At 38.5% G+C, this 19009-nt stretch overlaps 1 protein-coding gene across 1 annotated transcript; it reads left to right on the top strand.

The window, feature by feature from the left end:
- The first annotated feature begins 14781 nt into the window (after positions 1-14781).
- On the top strand, positions 14782-16925 carry LOC110942960. Its single transcript, XM_022184722.1, has 2 exons — positions 14782-16844; positions 16910-16925. The coding sequence occupies exons 1-2, from the start codon at positions 14782-14784 to the stop codon at positions 16923-16925; spliced, it is 2079 nt and encodes a 692-aa protein (XP_022040414.1).
- Positions 16926-19009: the final 2084 nt, after the last annotated feature.

Here is a 19009-nt window from a genome sequence, read left to right as displayed (position 1 = left end):
ATATTGTCCGGTAAAACATCGGTTATCTCGGATTTTAACTTAATATTGACCGCCTGTTTTAGTTCTTCCTCGTTAGGTTTTCTAGGCAAGTATCCTTCCCAAATCGGATGCGGACACTTATTATAACAGACACCCTGTTTCTTACCAGTATCCTTTCTCTTCTTTGACTGTTCATCTTTAAATGCCTCAAAACCTTCAACTGTTGGATAAATTCTATCCATTACATAGTCACAACCTTTGTAACTTTGCAGCAATCTTCTGATTCTTTCATTCTCAGCTGCTTCATTCTCCAACTCTTTCTTCAACTTTGCACATTCTTCTATGTACATGTTGATCTCTTTCTGCTTTGTCATCATGGTAGCATTCAACATCTTCAAAGCTTTCTCTTATTCTGAGTTAGTCTTCTCCAGACCATTCACATGCCTATTCAATACATCATATGACTTTTTCAAATTTTTTACATCAAACAACAACTGTTCTTTCAACTTTTCTAACTCACTAAACCTCTCGTCTTTCTCTATACATTGTTTACAACACTCTAAACATTTAAGACAGGGTTTTGTGACTTCAACGATCTTCTCGACTTCAACTCTTTTTTCAACTTCTACAATCTTCTCAATCACTTTGACTTCTTTCATTTCCTTTGCAGCTTTCTTCTCTTTCAGTTTCTTCAATTTTTCTGCAAAATAAATTCAAAACTATCAGAAGATAAGTGAGTTTTTCCAATATTAATCTGTTCAATTTCTTCATCACTATCACTTGTTTCTGATGAACTGTTTTCAGAAGAAACAGATCCTTCATCTTCTCTCTTCTCTTCATCAGATAACACTTCCATCCATTCCTTCAGCATTTCTGGCTTTTGAATAATATGTGCAATAAACGCTTTAACATTTGATTCAGCTGGAATAAACTTGTCCCAGCTAAAACCTTCAGCCATTTTCTCATCATCTTGATCAATGATGCCATAATAAGCTTTCCTTTTTGCATCCTCGATCATTCTTCCATGTGCAGTTTGAGGTTCTTTTTGATGATGAGGTTGATGAGTGATTTGCTGATAAATGGTCTTCCTATAATAATCATCTTTCCCAGACGATTCCTTCTCTCCTCTTGGCTGCTAATTCTTGCACTCTCTTTTAAAATGTCCTTTTTCCCTGCAACGAAAACAGACAACTTTAGATTTATCAAATCCAAGATTAGAAAGGTTTGCATCCAAGAAATCATTTCTCCCTGTGACCAATCTAAACTTTTCAGCTCTCCTCAAAACACTCGCCAAGGCCCATTTGATATCCATCAATTCTAGCTCCTCTGCATCGATCTGGTCATAATCTTCTTTTGTCAGCATTGGATTGCCAATTCTTCCTGCAATCAACCCTTCATAAGCTTCCAATGCAGTGACCAGTAATCCCATATGACTCTTTACAATTTCTTCAGTATAATTCTGTCCGTTTTGAAGATGTAGAGCCACATTGCATTGTAACAGATGCCCATTTCCAACTGATGTATTTTGAGCACTTGGAGGATTTACTGTTGAGAACCCACTAGTATTGACTGATCCTTGACTGCTAGGCGGAGACTGATTTCCAGCACTAAATGCAGTTTGTATCTTTGGACTGGCTTCAGCAGTTTGAACATTTCCTTTATAGTACAATTTGATATCTTGTTGATGAGTAGAACTGTTCATTCTGGCAATTTTCTGCTGCTCCAGATCCTGTGCCTCCAACTTCTCTATGAACTGTGCAATAGATAACTTTTTAAACTGTCCAGAATTTTTCAAAATCATCAGATATGTACCCCATTCCTGTTGTGGTAACGCATCAGCCAGCTTTTCAACCCATTCTGCTGGAGTTTTTGTAATCTTTAACTGTGACATGGTGCGAACCAGATGACAGTATCTCTCAATAAGAGTTTTCGTTGTTTCACCAGGCATGCACGTAAACAGTTCAAATTCCTTTTTCAACAAAGCTGCTTTGCTTTGTAGCATTTCCGTACTTCCCTCAAACTTCTTCCTAAGAGCTTCCCAAATAGAATAAGCATTATCATCATGTTGAAGCAACACAAATATATCTTCTTTAACAGCTTGTTGTAACAGATTGATCATCATCTTTTCTCCTTTGTAACTCTCTCTTTCTGGCTCTGTGAATTCTGAAATGATTTTATCGACACCCGCTGAATTCGTTGGCCTCTCATATTCAGTTTCGATGCTCTCCCAAGCTTTTAAATGATTCGCTTGCACCAGTTCTCGAAACGTTTCTTCCATCCGTGATAATCTTCAATTCCCATCAATTTCGGGGGTTTTTGCATCGTTCCGGTTTCATTCTCCATTGTCATGTTCTTAGCAATGTCGGTCGGACTAGCAGGAGTTGTAGCAAACGCGTTGTAAAACTCAGAATCCATGCTTCAAGAATCAGATGATACTTTGGGAAATACCTGAATGCACACAAATAAAACACAATCAGTTTAAAGATTTATCAATCAATAGAAACGAACTGGTACTTGAACTGATGAATATTCTGTGCGGACTGAAGGTTGACCAACTGTGCGGACTGCTATGATGACAAACTGTGCGGACTACTATGACCCGGATTAAATTCAAATGACCAGATTCACTGTGAACGAACTGATCCAACCCGTACGAACTAGAACCGACTTTTAAGCGAATTTGACCTTTCAAACGATTTCACGCGACCTGAACACACTTCAAACTGTTTTGACCAATTTTCAATTAGTCGAGATGGGCCGAAACTTGTATACCAGAAAAATCAATACGCCTCTCAACAATAAACGACAAACTATTTGTATTTTGGGCCGCCCACCTTCACTAATAAACGTCAAACTGTATACCAACAACTTCACTTAAAATGACAAAAAAATTCCTAATGCCGTTAATTGATACATTTAATGAAACACAACAAAGAATTTTCAAATCAAATTTTGCGATTGGACCATATTACATGGGCGGCAATGTAGACTGTGATAGTGGGTCGGTGGCAAACACATGGTCTGATAACAACTTTAGACAATGGCCGACAAACAGTTTAAAATGCCTAATAGGTAATTGGGCCGATTATTTAGTGGGGCGGTGCAAATGATTGAAACACAGTAATTGGGCCTTTCATTTCTGTCAATGGGCGGCAACTTTAATCATTTATTCATTTAACCGTCATTTAATCTAACTAAAACAAACACATGTTATCATTTAAATGGGCCTCACATGATAGTGGGTCGGCGGCAACCTTTTTTTTAAAAAAATCCGATTGGGCCTTACTAATCCACTAAATGACACCTACGTTTTAAGGTCGACACAATCGGTTATGCCATCAATTTAATAGGACCACTAAAATCAGTTAACCAACAACTTTTGACTTTGAGCCCACATAATCACATGCACATATATGAATTCACATGCACTCCTGACAAATACCACATGATTTTTTTTTAATTTTTCAAACGGTGAACTATTCAAGCGGTGCACTTTTTTCAAACGGTGGGTTGTTTCAAACTATGAGTCGGTTTCAAACTGAAGTGTTTCAAACGGATTGAATTTTCAAACGGTTAGGTGATATCACTTTCAAACGATAGGACTACTTCCAACGATCAGTTCAAAAGGGAAGCATATTTCAAATGATAGGTAACCTGTTCAAACGATATGAAGCTGTTTCAAACGATAGAATCAATTTTCAAACGACAGGACAATATTTCAAACGGACGGTTTCTGATTCGTTCAAACGGACAACAATCTTCACGTCATTTTTGCCACTTTTACGCCGAGTTTTAAGCCGAAACTTTCAAGGATTTGACAAAACACAATTACGCACACAATATGAAAGTTTCAGCCGATTTTAACCGTGAAAACTTGATAAATTCGAAAAAGAAAGGTGTAGAGGCAGAAATTTCAGCTGAATTGCATAGAACTCTTCTTCCTGAGCTCTGATACCAGTTGTAGGATCGTTTCGCGACCTAAACGAGTCGTTCAGAAGAGCTCAAATCCGTTTCAGAGGCGGAAACAAAGAAACGGACACGAATACAGCTTGATCTACACTTTAAACCTCTTGTATATTGATATTACAGCTTTTACACTTACAAGGAACACCGACAATACCTCGGTATCAAATCTGGAATCGTTACAAAAGCTAACAGTTTGAAGCCTATTTATACTAGTTATCTATCGTTTGAACATCTTCAAACGGCCACGAGACTTCAAACGGATCACTATTCAAACGAAGACCTTCAAACGGTCTTGTTCTTCAAACGGTTGGTTTCATGTGATTTGACAGTTCAAACGGCCAAGCATGATTGCTCTTCAAATGGTCAACTCCTAACAATTTTGATCTTCAAATTGAACCCTCATTGGACCTTCAAGCCTAACCATCTCATTGGTCCTCCATTTTATTTGTCTTTAGTGATGTTGTGTTATCTTGTTGGACATGCATAGAAGGAAACTTAACAACTTTAAACGGCCATCATGCAATATATATAATTCATGATGTCACATGTGATGTCATCTAGGTGATGTCACATGTGATGTCATGCTTGATCGGATCCGCATCGAGACTGAGACTCGATATTAAGACGTAGACGCCAGATGACTGCACCAACAGTTTCCCCTTTAAGTAACGAAGAATACGCTTCACTGCTTTCATGTGTGACTCTTTAGGATTTGCCTGATATCTGGCACACAAGCATACGGCAAACATGATGTCAGGTCTTGAAGCAGTCAAGTACATTAGAGAACCAATCATCGCCCTGTATTGAGTAGGATCAACATCTTCAGTACTTTCATGATCTGGGCCAAGATTGTGATTCTCGCATATAGGTGTGTTGAAAGTAGAGCAATCCTCCATTTTGAATCGAGGCAAAATGTCATACACATACTTTGTTTGATGAATAAACATCCCATCCTCCTTATGTTCAACTTGTAATCCCAGAAAGTAAGACAGCTCACCCATAGCACTCATTTCAAACTTGCTCTTCATCACCTGTTCAAACTCTTTACACATGTTCTCATCAGATGACCCAAAGATGATGTCATCCACGTATACCTGTACCAGCAGAAAATCTTCCTTCTTTCGCTTGATGAACAGTGTACTGTCAATCTGACCTCTTTCAAAACCATTCTTGAGCAGATGTGTAGACAGTGTCTCGTACCATGCCCTGGGAGCTTGATGTAATCCATACAAAGCCTTATCAAGTTTGTACACTCGATCTGGATAGTCTGGATCAACGAACCCATCTGGTTGTGAGACATACACCACTTCTTAGACTTTCCCGTAAAGAAATGCACTCTTCACGTCTAGTTGGTAAACTTTAAAGCCCTTGAATGAAGCAAAAACCAGAAACAAACGAATTGCCTCCAACCTTGCCACTGGTGCAAACACCTCATTGTAATCAATCCCTTCTTGCTTATTGAAACCCTTGACAACTAACCGAGCCTTGTTGCGTGTGACAATCCCTCTTTCATCCTGCTTGCACCTAAATACCCATTTAGTGCCAATCTCTCTTTCACCTTTAGGAAGGTCTACTAACTCCCAAACCTTCAACTTAGCAAACTGGGCCAATTCCTCTTGCATAGCTTCAACCCATGAATTGTCTTTAAGAGCCATATGAATGTTCTTCGGCTCCTCTTGGGAAATAAAGCAACTGTACAAGCACTCATTCACTATCCCAGTCTTCTCAATCGAAACAACTAACCCAGAATTCGCTGCTATGCTCTGTCTTGTATGAACACCTACAGTAGGATCTCCAAGTATCATGTCAACTGGATGATCTCTATTTGCTTGTGCAGTAGCAACGGCATCGACTTCTAGATTATCACCCAGGTTTGATCCAACCTCCCCCTGAATATTCTGATTTGCAAATGGATTAATGAAATCCTCCCCCTGATTGGGTTCAGGTTCACTATCGCTTGAATCAGGATCAGCAGCACTTTGGGAAGTTTCCGGAGCATCTGACATATCAACATTCGATCTAGGCATGAACTCGCCTTCATCATCTTCACATACGACTGTTTGAATTAGCTGAGAATCATCTGCATTAGAAACCTCAGGAATATTAAATGATTTAAACACACTTTCATAATCATATAATATAGCAGGACCATTTGTTGATTATTGAGGTTTGTAGGAAGTAATTTCTAGATTGAAAACAACCTCAATTTTACCAGTTTTTAGATTAAAAACCCTTTTATTCGGTGTGCCAGGCACGTAGCCTAGAAAGTAGCCTTCGTCAGCCACCTCACCGAATTTTTGTTTATCTTTGTTTCGCACAATGGTGCAGGGTAATCCGAATGGTTCAAAGCCTGTTAAGTTTGGTTTCTCGTTAAACATCAACTCATGACAAGTTTTGTTAAAACGTTTAACGGTTAAAACTTTGTTTAGGACGTAGCAAGTTGTATTCGTAGCTTCTCCCCAGAAAAGAACTGGTAGCTTTGAATCTGAAAGCATAGTCCTAGCGGCTTCAATCAACGTCCTGTTTTTCCTCTCAGCGACTCCATTTTGTTGAGGAGTATAATGAGCAAAATATTGATGCTCTATTCCCTTTCGAAGACAGTAGAGATCCAGAATTCGATTCTTGAACTCCGTGCCATTATCACTCCTTATCCTCTTGATCCTTGCATCATGGACGTTTTCCAATTTTGTAAAAAGATCAATCAGCATCTCCGCTGTCTCATCTTTTGTACCTAAAAAGAAAACCCATGAATAACGTGAGTAATCATCAGTGACAACAAGACAGTAGTACTTTCCACCTATGCTCCTCAATTTCACTGGACCGAATAAATCCATGTGAAGTAATTCATAAGGGGCATTAATGGAATTTATTATCTTAGACTTATGAGGTTTCTTGTGTTGTTTTCCCTTTTAACATGGAAGACATTTATCTTCCACTTGAAACCTCAGCAATGGAACCCCTTTCACTAGCTCATTTTTAATGATGTAATTCATCTTGCAGTAGTGAATGCGGGCCATGCGTCTGTGCCACAACATAGATTCAGCTTCAGATGCTTTTGACAGTAAACACGCCACCGCAGCAATTGGATCCTTGGCACCCATGTCCATGACATAAGTGTTATTTTTCCTTGGTGCACGTATCACTATCCACTCGTCCGGAATGACCAAACCCGGTTTCAACACCAATGCCTCAATATTTGTAAAATGGACCGAGTGACCCTTGTCGCAGACTTGTGACACGCTCATCAGATTATGTTTAAGCTGCTCAACATAGTTCACTTTGTCCAGTGTGATCTTCCCATTCGTCACTTTTCCTCGTCCAGTAATCCTACCACCTTTAGCACCAGCAAAATTTACATGTCCACTATCATAATCTTCAAATTCAGAAAACAACCTCGCATCCCCCGTCATGTGCCTAGAGCAACCATTATCAACATACCATAAGTTGATAATCCTCCTTAGCAGCTCCTGCACACACCATCCAAAAGATTAGTTAGAGTGGGGGACCCAAGCCTTGATGGTCTTGGGTCGTCCGGATTCACCAACTACTTGAACATCCATCCAATATCCATCACTCCTAACTGGAGTCTTAGATCTTGGACCTGTTGATGGAAATGGTTTTTTATTTCCATAAGGTCTATGGTCCTGAGGATTCCTATAAGTGTTTGGACTATGTGACCTTTGAAATCTTGAGTTTTGATTCCAAGAAGCTTAATTGTTGTAATTTCTAAAGCCATTGTTATAAAAAGTTCGACCACCATTATTTTGGTATCGATTTTGATATTGACCTTGACTTCTTAAATTATTTGAATTTTGATTGTTCATTCTTGGTGAACTACTTCTAGGTCTCTCATATCTGCCTGATGTAGATTCAGGCTGAAATCTTGGTTGATTTCTTCGAAAACGAGAAACTTGTGGAGTTCCTTTTTCAGCCTTATCTACACCAACAGCAACACCCTTTTGTTGCTTTGGAGCAGATTTCTTTGGAGAATTTGATACTTTCTCCTCATTATCACCTTTCTTCTCTGGTGATTTTCCTCTCTTCTTCTCACTTACTTGTGCTTCAATCTTTTTGTTAGGACAGCAGCTAGCTACATGTCCCTTTGTGTGACATTTGAAGCACGATCTCTTTTTCGAAGACTTCTCACCTGAAGCCTTTGAACTAGATTCTGGTTTTGATGATGATGCCTTAGAAGGATTTGGTTCAGTTTGCTTAGTTTCAGAATTTTCTTTGTTTTTGTTTTTAGCAAACTCTACATTTGATTCATTTTCGATAACAGCTGTTTCGTTTTTCATGTCACTACCTTGAACAAAATTAACCTTTTTAACAAAAGTTTGATTTTTGTTTTTAGAAGGTGTGTTTATCTTTTTCAAAACAGGTTTGTTGTTATTTTCCTTCTTAGCATCATTATCTTCAAACATATCACCTTGACTGGATGTGAAACTACTTGGTGATGTTGACAAAAAGTCTGTGAACTCATCTTCATCAGGTAGGAATGAATAGTCATGACTAAGAGGAGGTGGGCCTCCATTAAAGCCCTGGAATCCCACACTCTTCTTGTCATTACTCTTCTTTAACCCACCCATCATGTGTTTCATAACAAAAGTAGAGTCCCTGAATTGACCTATTTTCTTTTCAAGTTCAACAATTTTGAGTTGTGCATCTGACAACTCTTTGCATTTTTCAGAAATCTCTTTTGTTTTCTCAACCATCATGTCATGAGCTAAGTCTATGACTTGAAGTTTTTCGTTTAGTTTGCAGGTTAAAACTTCAATTTCAGCTTCATAGCCTATTATCTTTTTCAAATATGATGACTCATTTCTTTTAGCAAAGAAATTTGATTCTTTTACGTTAGACATTTTGCTCACCAGACTTTTGTTTTGAGTTGACAATCTGTCAACTTCACCCTGTAATTCACGACACTTTAAACAAACAGAAGTAGTAGAGTTACTTACCTCTCCTGTCGATTTGTCTGAGTTGGCCATGAGAGCAGCAAGTTGAGCTCCAATCCTCTTGTATTTAGCATCTCTCTCTTCAGCTTCCTTTTCACGGTCAGACTTTGGCTTTTCCTCTTCAGCTTCAGTAGTCTGATCAGCCTTTTCTATCTTAGCTTCACTTTCTTTCTCAACTTCAACATTCACGTTAGCTTCAGCATCATCAACTGGCACAATTTCTGCCATAAATGCCTGAGTGACATTCTCATCATTTTCCAAGTGAATACTCCAGTCATAAGAACCTTCTCGTGCAGTAGAGATCAACGCCCTTGAGTTAGAGTTGTTTGATGCATTCCTATTGTTTGAACTCTGACTCGAAGTCTCATGCTTTTGTTTTTGACATTCCTGAGCGAAATGACCATAACTTTGACAGTTAAAGCACCTGACTTTGGCCTTGTCAAAGCCAACGCTCTTTCCCACAAACTTCCTTCCAGTTCTGTTCATGAACCTCTTCACACGTCTCGAAATCATGGCCATCTGCCATTGTAAATCCATCTCTTCTAGATCATCCGGGTCAATCTGATCATAATCTTCATCTAAAGTGGAAGGATCAGATATCTTCCCCTGAATGTAGTTCTCATAAGAAGCAACAAACGAAGCAAGTAGAGCAAGATGTTCATCAGCAGACTTCACACTCATTGGCATCGACTTTGCACTACTACTTTGCTTAGAAGCTGATGTTCTCTTGGCTCCTGTTGATCCTCCTGAAGCAGCTACAAAACACACATCCCCATCCCCATCCTCATTCACTGTAACCTGCTCATTATCATATGAAAGAAATGCAGTAGTAGAGTCGCTAGACGCATCATGAGATGAAGAAGATGTAAGCCCATTGTAGATCCCTGGATCTTGAACCTGGTCATATCCAGTGTCCTTCTTCTTCATGCTGAGCTCATAAGTTCTTAGCTTTCCAACTACTTCTTCCAGTTCCTTTGTTTCATAATCAGCTTCTCCCTTTATCATGAGAGTGTAAATATCCCATTTAGCAAGTAGAGCATCAAGCAGCTTGTCATTTTTCTCTATGTCAGTATAGCAATCTACATCATAATTATCCAATTTTGACATCAGATGATAATATCGAGTGATGATGTCCTTAAGTGACTCATTTTTCATATACTTGAACACAGCAAACTGCTTTTTCAGTAGATCAACTTTGTTCTTCTTGACATCAGGATTTCCCTCATATCTCTTCTCTAGTGCATCCCACATTTCCTTTGAAGTAGTGTACCTCTTAGAGGTATGTTTGATGCTATCAGGTAGGGATATCTTGATAGCAGCCAAGGCTCTCTTTTCAGCCTCAAACATCTTTTTATCATTCTCTTGCATGTTCACATAGGCTGTGACACGAGGTCTGCCTTCAAAGTCATGTGTAGGGTTTGTGTACCCATCAACAATACAGATCCACATGCGAGTGTCCTGATATTCAATGAAGGATCGAAACCTATCCTTCCATGTCAAGTAGTTCTCCACCTTCATCATCTTAGGTGGTTTGTTGGTAGTGCCAACTTCATGTTCCATCCTTAAGAGTTCGTTCAATTTAGTCATGTTCGACATTTTAACGTAAGCAAACTGGTAAAACCGTACAAATTTTGTCCGAAATGTGTTTTTACCAAATTATACCGTTAGATTCGTCTCGTGATTACGATTCCAATGATATATAATGTCGATGACCTTTTTCGGGATTTTGTCCGAAATCTGTTTTTTTTTTTGTCCTAAAAATCCAAGGATTCCAACGGTGCAAACGGTTTCCTGAGATGAGTTACGGATGATTTTCTAAACACGAAACAGTGAAATTTTTCTTACGCAAGCCAAGAAAAATTCCACCCCTTCCGAAATGGTCAAAAATGGTTAGAAATGGTCCGTGATAAATAACTTCTGGTCCGAAATGTAATAAACTGATCCGAAATGAGTCTTAATAACCCGAAATGAACCCTTCTGATCCGAAACCAATCACCTTCTGGTCCGAAATGGTTCTGTTGATCCGAAATGCAACTATGAAAATCCGAAATGCAAGTCTGAAATTCCGTAATGGTCCGAAATGCAGGTTTTTGATCCGAAATGCAAGTCTGATGGTCCGAAATACAAGCCTGATGATCCGAAATGCAGTCAGAAGATCCAAAATGCAATCAGAAGATCCGAAATGGTCGAAATTGCTTGATTTCTATCCGAAATTGCTTGTTTCTGGTCCGAAATGCAAGTATTCTGGTCCGAAATGATCCGAAATACTTGAAGTTTATCCGAATTCAACAGCAGAACACGAACACAGCCTCCAAAAACGTCCAAAAACGCCAGATTTTCTGCAGAAACGATTCTGAACCAAGCAAATCAAGAGCCTAATGCCCTGATACCAATTGTAGGTCCCCTAATCCTATGGATCGTAACAGAATCGTCGATCTAACCTAGAGTGCGGAATCCCCTAGATCAAATTTCATAGAAAACGAGTAAAAACAGAATTTCCAATAAGCCCAATCTTTATTGATTATCTTCAAACGATTAAGGTATACATGAAATTGAACATGATACAAGTTAGTTTTGAACATTTGTAGCTAACACTAGGGTCAACAGTACCCTAAACCACCTCGTATTGCACTTAAAGGTAGTTGTGAAGTTCTTGAAAACATGAACTCCAAATTTCTCTTTGAACGAGTAACGGAAGATATGATCTAGTAGCTAGGATCGGCTAGGGATAGACCGGGGGTGGGGGTATTTTGGGTTTTTCCACCCATAAAAAATGCTAACCCCACACGTATAAACTCTTAAACAATATGAGTCCCTCTCATTTACTCACATACCTTCCCCTCCCCTCCCCTCTCCCCTTCGTACCAACCACCAGCTCCCCAACAACCACCCCACGCCGCTGGCCACCCTAACTACAACCCCTCATCACCTACACTCTAATCCAATCATAACCCACCCTCCTCTAATATCACCCACACCGCCTCGATCAATTGTTACCCAACCCGACACCCACCCACCTCCAACAACCACCCCACACCATCGGTCACCCTAACTACAATCCATCTTCACATACACTCAGGGGTGGATCTAGCATAGGTTACTTTTTTGGTGAAATACATTTTTAGTGCAATTTATTTTTTCTTCGTTTTATGTATCAGCTACTCCTTAAAAACAAAAACAAAAAATAGCCCACCTTTTCTTCTAGATTAGCCACTACCTGCACTCCATTCTAATTATAACCCACACCATTTCCGATCAATTGTTACCTAACCCGATACCCACGCACCTCCGATCATCACCCACTGACTCGATCATGGTTTTTTGTGTTGAAACAATGATGGATACACTGGTAAACCTCGATTTTACTTTATCTTGATTAATGATTAGTGTAGTTTACTTGAAATTGAACATGATACAAGTTGATTTTCAACAATTGTAGCCGGCGTTAAGGGCCAACGATTGTAACAACCATGAATTTCCAACCTTGTAATTTTATTTCGATTTAATTTAAATTTCTTCGTACTTGTACTTCCATTTTATTCAATAATATGACTTGGAATCTTTTTCATCAATTTCCACTCGCAGTTATCTAATTTCACGTAGCCATTTAAAATTCTATAAGGGACAATTTAAATTGTAACGGTGTATTTTATTTATACAATTTATATATAGGAAAATTCTAAACATAATTGTACAATCATTCATTTGCATTTTTTATAAAGATTTGGATATTTTATTTAAATAAGGAATTATTTATGATTTTTAATACTTTCATTATTAAAAATACTTTAATTATTTTACAAATACTTTAATCATTTATGATTTTTAATCATTAATTAATTATAAAATTTTATTGTTTTAAAACCTATAAAAAGTTTAAAATATAAAGATTTAGACTTATGAAGTTTTACATAAAAATATAATTTTATTTATTTATTTATTTATTTTTATAAAACTAACACATATAAATTTATAAAAAGGGTTATATAAATAGTGAGGTTGAAAATAGTTTTATAAAAATAATTAGACCATTAGTGTCTAATTTTAAAAAGTTGGTTTGTGAGTTAATAAAAGTGGAAGTGATAATTGTAACCATTTAAAATCGCAAGGACCCATGTTGCCAATGACCCAAGCGTTTTAAAACCTAAAACCCTATAACGTTTCGTAATTTTTATTTTATTGTAATTGGTATTTCAATTTCAGTCCTTTATAATTCAAGACTTGATCACAATGGTAATCATATTTGTACTATCTTTGTTTAATCATACTTGCACAATATGTAAACATTCACAAATACGCATATTTGATTTAAAAACCAAGCCATACATCGAGTTAATATATTTTGGAATGCTAATCACAGGTGTTATTATCATATGCACACTTACATACACCTTAAAGCATCCAAAACATTCTTAACTCTGAGTTTAAAGTATAAACTAACCAACTAAGAAACAAAAGGGACCAAAGTGGAATTTTATGAATTTTGGGGGTCTCTTGCGGACCGTATACAACCCCTTGTGGTCTGCAAATGGTGGTTCTTGCAGTAGGTTCGTGAATTTTGTTGATTTGAACTTTCCCTCCTTCCTAACTCCCAACCATCTTCATTAATACCTAAACCCTAATCCCTACTTATAAATAAAACACTCCCATCCGGATATAGGTATTATGATGTATAAGTCCATCCAAACGGATGGACATAGGTTCATTCGGGCGAATAGCCTTTGCCTATATATAGGGAGTTGGGGTTCTCATTTGGACAAGCCTTGTCACACCCTGACTTTTGCGGAAGCGTGGTTATTTGGTGTGACTTCTTAATACCATAGCAATCAATCACAACAATGCTATATGATAAAAACACAAGATGTTTATCCATTAATAAAGTTTAGAAACTACCACAATACCATTGTTTGAAAACATCAACACCGAATTAAGTTACAAACCATGACGTGTTTAAACGAGTTCACAAAGACTCTACAAAAGTACTTAAAGAAGACCTGAGTTTAGAATTATGTATCCCGTCCAGGAAAGGAATACACCCTCTAAACTCAACAACCCTGGATAACATCTTTTATTCAAACGCAGCTTGACACATGCATACCCCGCTAGATCCACTAGTTCTCTGAAATACATGTAGTTTGAAAAATCAACAAAATTTGAGCGAGTTCATGTGTATGTCTGTGTGTATAAACCGTTAAAGTATGTTTGTATGTATAAAAGTCCCTGGTATGTAGCAATTAAGGAAAAAGAGATCACCAACAGGTTGCAAAGCCAATGGTAGGTGTGAAATTGATGCGGGCCCAAGTGTGGAGGAACGGGCTATTTTGTATTTGGAGGCCCAAGACCGCGTAACAAAAGGGGCCTCACTAAAATGGCTCTAACTTGGGCTACGGGGGTCCGTTTGGGACGTGCGACCAGGCGATTCGAACGTGAGAAAAAGCTCTATCTTGCTGCAAATGCCTATGGCGGTTTGGGTCATCGTCCGGGCCGAAAAGACGCTTATTTCTATTAGTTTTTTCCATTTTTATGTTTTTTCAAGTATTTTGGGCCTTTTGTTTTTGGGTTTGTGTTTGGCCCGTTGTCTTTTTTAGGCCCATTTCGAATTTCTGTCTCTATTTATGTATTGCCCTAGTCATTTGAACAATCAGAATTGAATTTTGAGAAAACAGTTTTTTTCACTTCAAATTCCGTGGCCTTTGGGGTTACAATTTGGGGTTGGGGAAGAACTACACGGGTATTCGTAGAATCAACGTGTAATCTTCATTTATCGTACCACGCACTACATCAGTTGGTATCAGAGCCGAATTCCTGGCTCAAAATGCCTCCGAGAAGAAACAACAACAGGCCTCTCGATGAAGTGTATGAACGAGAGTTGGAGCAGCGACTTATGGCGAGAGTGGATGAACGGTTGGATCAAGTGGTCGATCAGTTGACTGACCGGATGGCCGACTTGATCAATCGTAGGAGGCAGAGACCCAATGACGGGTATGGTTCTGAACTTAGTAACCCATTTGGTGATGATTCGACTTCCGAAGATGAACGGGAGGGGCAACCAAGGGGTGAACGTGGAGGGGGTAATAGGCGTTGGGATTCTGGGATAAGAGTTGATATTCCGGAATTTGGTGGGTCTAGTTTGAATCCGGAGGGGTTCGTCGATTGGTTGGCTACCGTAGAGGAGGTGTTCGAGTACAAGGTGGTGCCTGAAAACAAGCGGGTGGCCTTGATCGCTACCAGGTTACGTGGTAGGGCCTCTGCGTGGTGGCAACAATTGAAATTAACACGGAATAGACTCGGGAAGTCAAGGATCGTGACGTGGGCCAAGATGAAAAAGTGCTTGCGGTCCAACTTTTTGCCTCATAATTTTCAAAGGTTGATGTACCAGCGTCTGCAGAATTTGAAACAGGGGGCTAAATCGGTTGATGATTATACCACAGAATTTTACCAGTTGATTGCGAGGAATGATATTCAAGAACCGGAGGAGCAACTTGTTTCTCGGTATATTGGGGGTCTAAGGGTTCAAATCATGGAGTTCGTGAATCTTTTTGATCCGTTAACCATTCCTGAGGCACACCAACGGGCGTTGGCCTTTGAGAAGCAAAACCGTCGGGTGGGCGGTTCATTTACCCCTGCTGGGGGAAACGTTGGGTCAGGCAGTGGGGCACCTCGTGGCGGGCCTAGTCAGCAGAAGCCGGGTGGTAGCAATACCGGGCCTACTTCTAAGGGGGCTAGTAGTAGTGGTCCGAGATGTTTCAATTGTGGTGAGACGGGCCATCGTCAAGCTGAGTGTAAGAAGGCCGGTAAGAGACACTTGTTTGCTGAGTCTGAGGATGAACAGTATGAGGAATATGAAAATAACCCAGTGTATGATGAAGAAACTGAGTACGAAGAAGAGGTTGTGACCGGTGATGTTGGAGTGAACTTGGTGGTCAGGCGCTCTTGCTATACACCAAAGGCAGATGGGGATGATTGGTTGAAACACAACATCTTCCACTCAACATGTACCATTTTGGGGAAGGTTTGCACATTTGTCATTGATTCGGAGAGTTGTGACAATCTGATTTCTGAAGAGGCAGTTCAAAAGTTGGCCTTGAAGACAGAGAGTCACCCGAAACCGTACAAGCTTCAATGGCTTAAAAAGGGAGGTGAAGTGACGGTATCTAAAAGGGCACTTGTTTCTATTTCTATTGGGTCAACGTACAAAGATGATGTTGTGTGTGATGTGGTCCCTATGGACGCGTGTCACTTATTGTTGGGTAGACCTTGGGAATATGAACGTAATATTGAGCATAACGGGCGGTCCAGTACTTATAGTTTTCTGTTTGGTGGTGTGAAGATCACTCTTGTCCCTAGCAAGCCTAAACAGTTAGCCACAAAACAGTCGGGTAATTTGTTGACCATCAGCCAGTTTCAAGATGAATTGGAGGACACAGACAGTGTTTTTGTTTTGATAGGGAAGGCAGTGCCCGAGGAAGTCAAAATTCCTGAAGTTATGGTTCCTTTGCTTGAGGAATTTTCTGATGTGTTTCCGGTTGAGTTGCCTGATGGATTACCGCCTTTGCGTGACATCCAACATCATATTGATTTGGAGCCTGGGTCACAGTTACCCAATAGACCACATTACAGGATGAGCCCTGCTGAGCATGAAGAGTTGCGAAGACAGGTTGAGGAGTTGATTTCTAAGGGTCACGTTCGTGAAAGTATGAGCCCTTGTGCTGTTCCGGCTTTATTGACTCCAAAAAAAGATGGCACTTGGCGTATGTGTGTTGATAGTCGAGCAATCAACAAGATTACTGTGAGGTACAGGTTTCCTATTCCTCGACTTGATGATTTGCTTGATCAACTTACTGGTGCTAGTATTTTTACGAAGTTAGATTTGAAGAGTGGTTATTACCAGATTCGTCTTAGACCGGGTGACGAGTGGAAGACTGCCTTCAAGACTCGTGAAGGATTGTATGAGTGGTTGCCGAAAAAACACTTATTTCTATTAGTTTTTTCCATTTTTATGTTTTTTCAAGTATTTTGGGCCTTTAGTTTTTGGGTTTGTGTTTGGCCCGTTGTCTTTTTTAGGCCCATTTCGAATTTCTGTCTCTATTTATGTATTGCCCTAGTCATTTGAACAATCAGAATTGAATTTTGAGAAAGCAGTTTTTTTTCACTTCAAATTCCGTGGCCTTTGGGGTTACAATTTGGGGTTGGAGAAGAACTACACGGGTACTCGTAGAATCAACGTGTAATCTTCATTTATCGTACCACACACTACATCAGAAATGGTGCAGGAAGACTCAAACCTAGCAAATTTGTTACCGGACCTCCGGCTGGAAGACATAGTCACCACTATGGGCCACCCTGGTCCCCATGGGTGTGGGCTCACTACACCCAAATAGATCTATCACTCATGTCCCTCGGTCCTATGATGAGGATTAATGGCTTTAAGTGTCGTACCCACCCTTCACATGATCTAGTAGTAAACCCTCCTTAAGCTAATCATACCATGTAATAAACGTTTGTAATAATCGTAACATGTATTTCACCCTCGAAGTATAAAACTGAAAACAGTTAAAAGAAAAGGGGGACATGAACTCATAGTAGTGCGTCTTGTACCGGCAACTCAAACTCTGTCAGCTACACGACAACCTACAACGTACTAATGTCTATTAGACGAACGGGCCGTGCCTTGGCTTAAAGTTTAATGTTTTGAGTTGCGTTTCTTAAGTCTCCGAATATTATTCCAAGTTATAATTATTTGTTAAAATAATAATTATTTTAACTTTAAATTATATTTAATTTTGGAATAATTGCTTAATCAATATTTCGTGACAATACTTCTTAAGTATATATTTCCGTATTTCCTTCTTAAGGATGGAGGTATTTATACATGTATATTGTAATTCCGAAATATTATATTTTTAAGTCCCACTAAAAATATATATAACTTATTGTCAAAAATAATGATGTATTCCAAAATATATATTTTTCCCAAAAATAATATATTTTCACTTCTTGTTTCCAAAACAATATTTACCAAAAGTATATTTGTAAGAGCAATTTCCGGAATATTTCATAAGTTACGTTTAAGCGTTCGGTTTCACAATATCAAGTGTGTAACTTAAATATTTATTCCTTGTGATTTTTGGTATTATTTTGGAGTTGTAAATTTCCATGGTAATTTGAAAGGTATATTATTTTACCCTAAAATAATATAACTATTCCACAAATCATACAAGTATTCACACAAATGTCTTAATATAAAATATATATTCTAAATATATATTTATCCATTTTTATTTACGAAAACCAACCTCCGACACTTTGTATTTTTGTTACAAAAATTATGGCAAGGTTTATGTTTGAAAAACAAAGTTAAAATATTCTTGTAACACTTGTTTAGAAAATAATTTCTAAGTGTTGGAATTTTTAGAAAATTTTGCCATAGTTTCCTTTGTAAATGGAGGTGTCCATGCTATTTAGCATATCATTTTCTTTTCAAAAATCATTCAAACAATCAACAACAATTCACTAAACCATATTACATTTACCAAGTGCAACAACTATTCCACTTACAATACAACATGAACTTGATTTTTCTCAAAAACGCGTAGTATCTTGGTAAAGTGTTTAGTGGGTTTAGTTACCCTCCAAAGTGTGTTTACTACTTTTAAAATCTCATTCTTGCAAAGATTTGGTGTTTACAACTTGTAAACATAATTTACAAAAATGTTTATCCATAGCATTTTCTTGTTTCTCTAGGGTTTATTTACTTGTCTTTCCACTAAAAATAGTGTAGATATAATAAAAACCATGATCTTACAAGAATCATCTTTTTAAACTTAGTTTCTTTAGAAAAATCATTCACAAGTCTTGGATTTACAAGATTACTAGTTCACTTGGTTTATTACTGTAGGACCGGTTTTGAATCCGAAACGATTGCGAAACGTACGTATAACGTGCGGAATCCGTACACGAACGCGACCGAACACACGTGATGTAATATAAACTGTGATTCTATTGATTAGATCTGAAAACGTACAAAACCTGAATCACGATGTCACTTTCTCTCTCTAGTTTCTCTCTCTACAACTTGTAAGCTCCTAATGACAATTGTGACAAAAGTTCTA

This window comes from Helianthus annuus, chromosome 5 (genome assembly GCF_002127325.2).
Source record: "Helianthus annuus cultivar XRQ/B chromosome 5, HanXRQr2.0-SUNRISE, whole genome shotgun sequence".
Lineage (NCBI taxonomy): Eukaryota > Viridiplantae > Streptophyta > Magnoliopsida > Asterales > Asteraceae > Helianthus > Helianthus annuus.
Note: the sequence above shows the minus strand (reverse complement) of the source record. Positions and strands in the feature narration are given on the sequence as shown.

Bases quoted from the DNA above. Each gene is read 5' to 3' on its own strand.
- LOC110942960 (XM_022184722.1), top strand. From the start codon at position 14,782: ATGGCGAGAGTGGATGAACGGTTGGATCAAGTGGTCGATCAGTTGACT.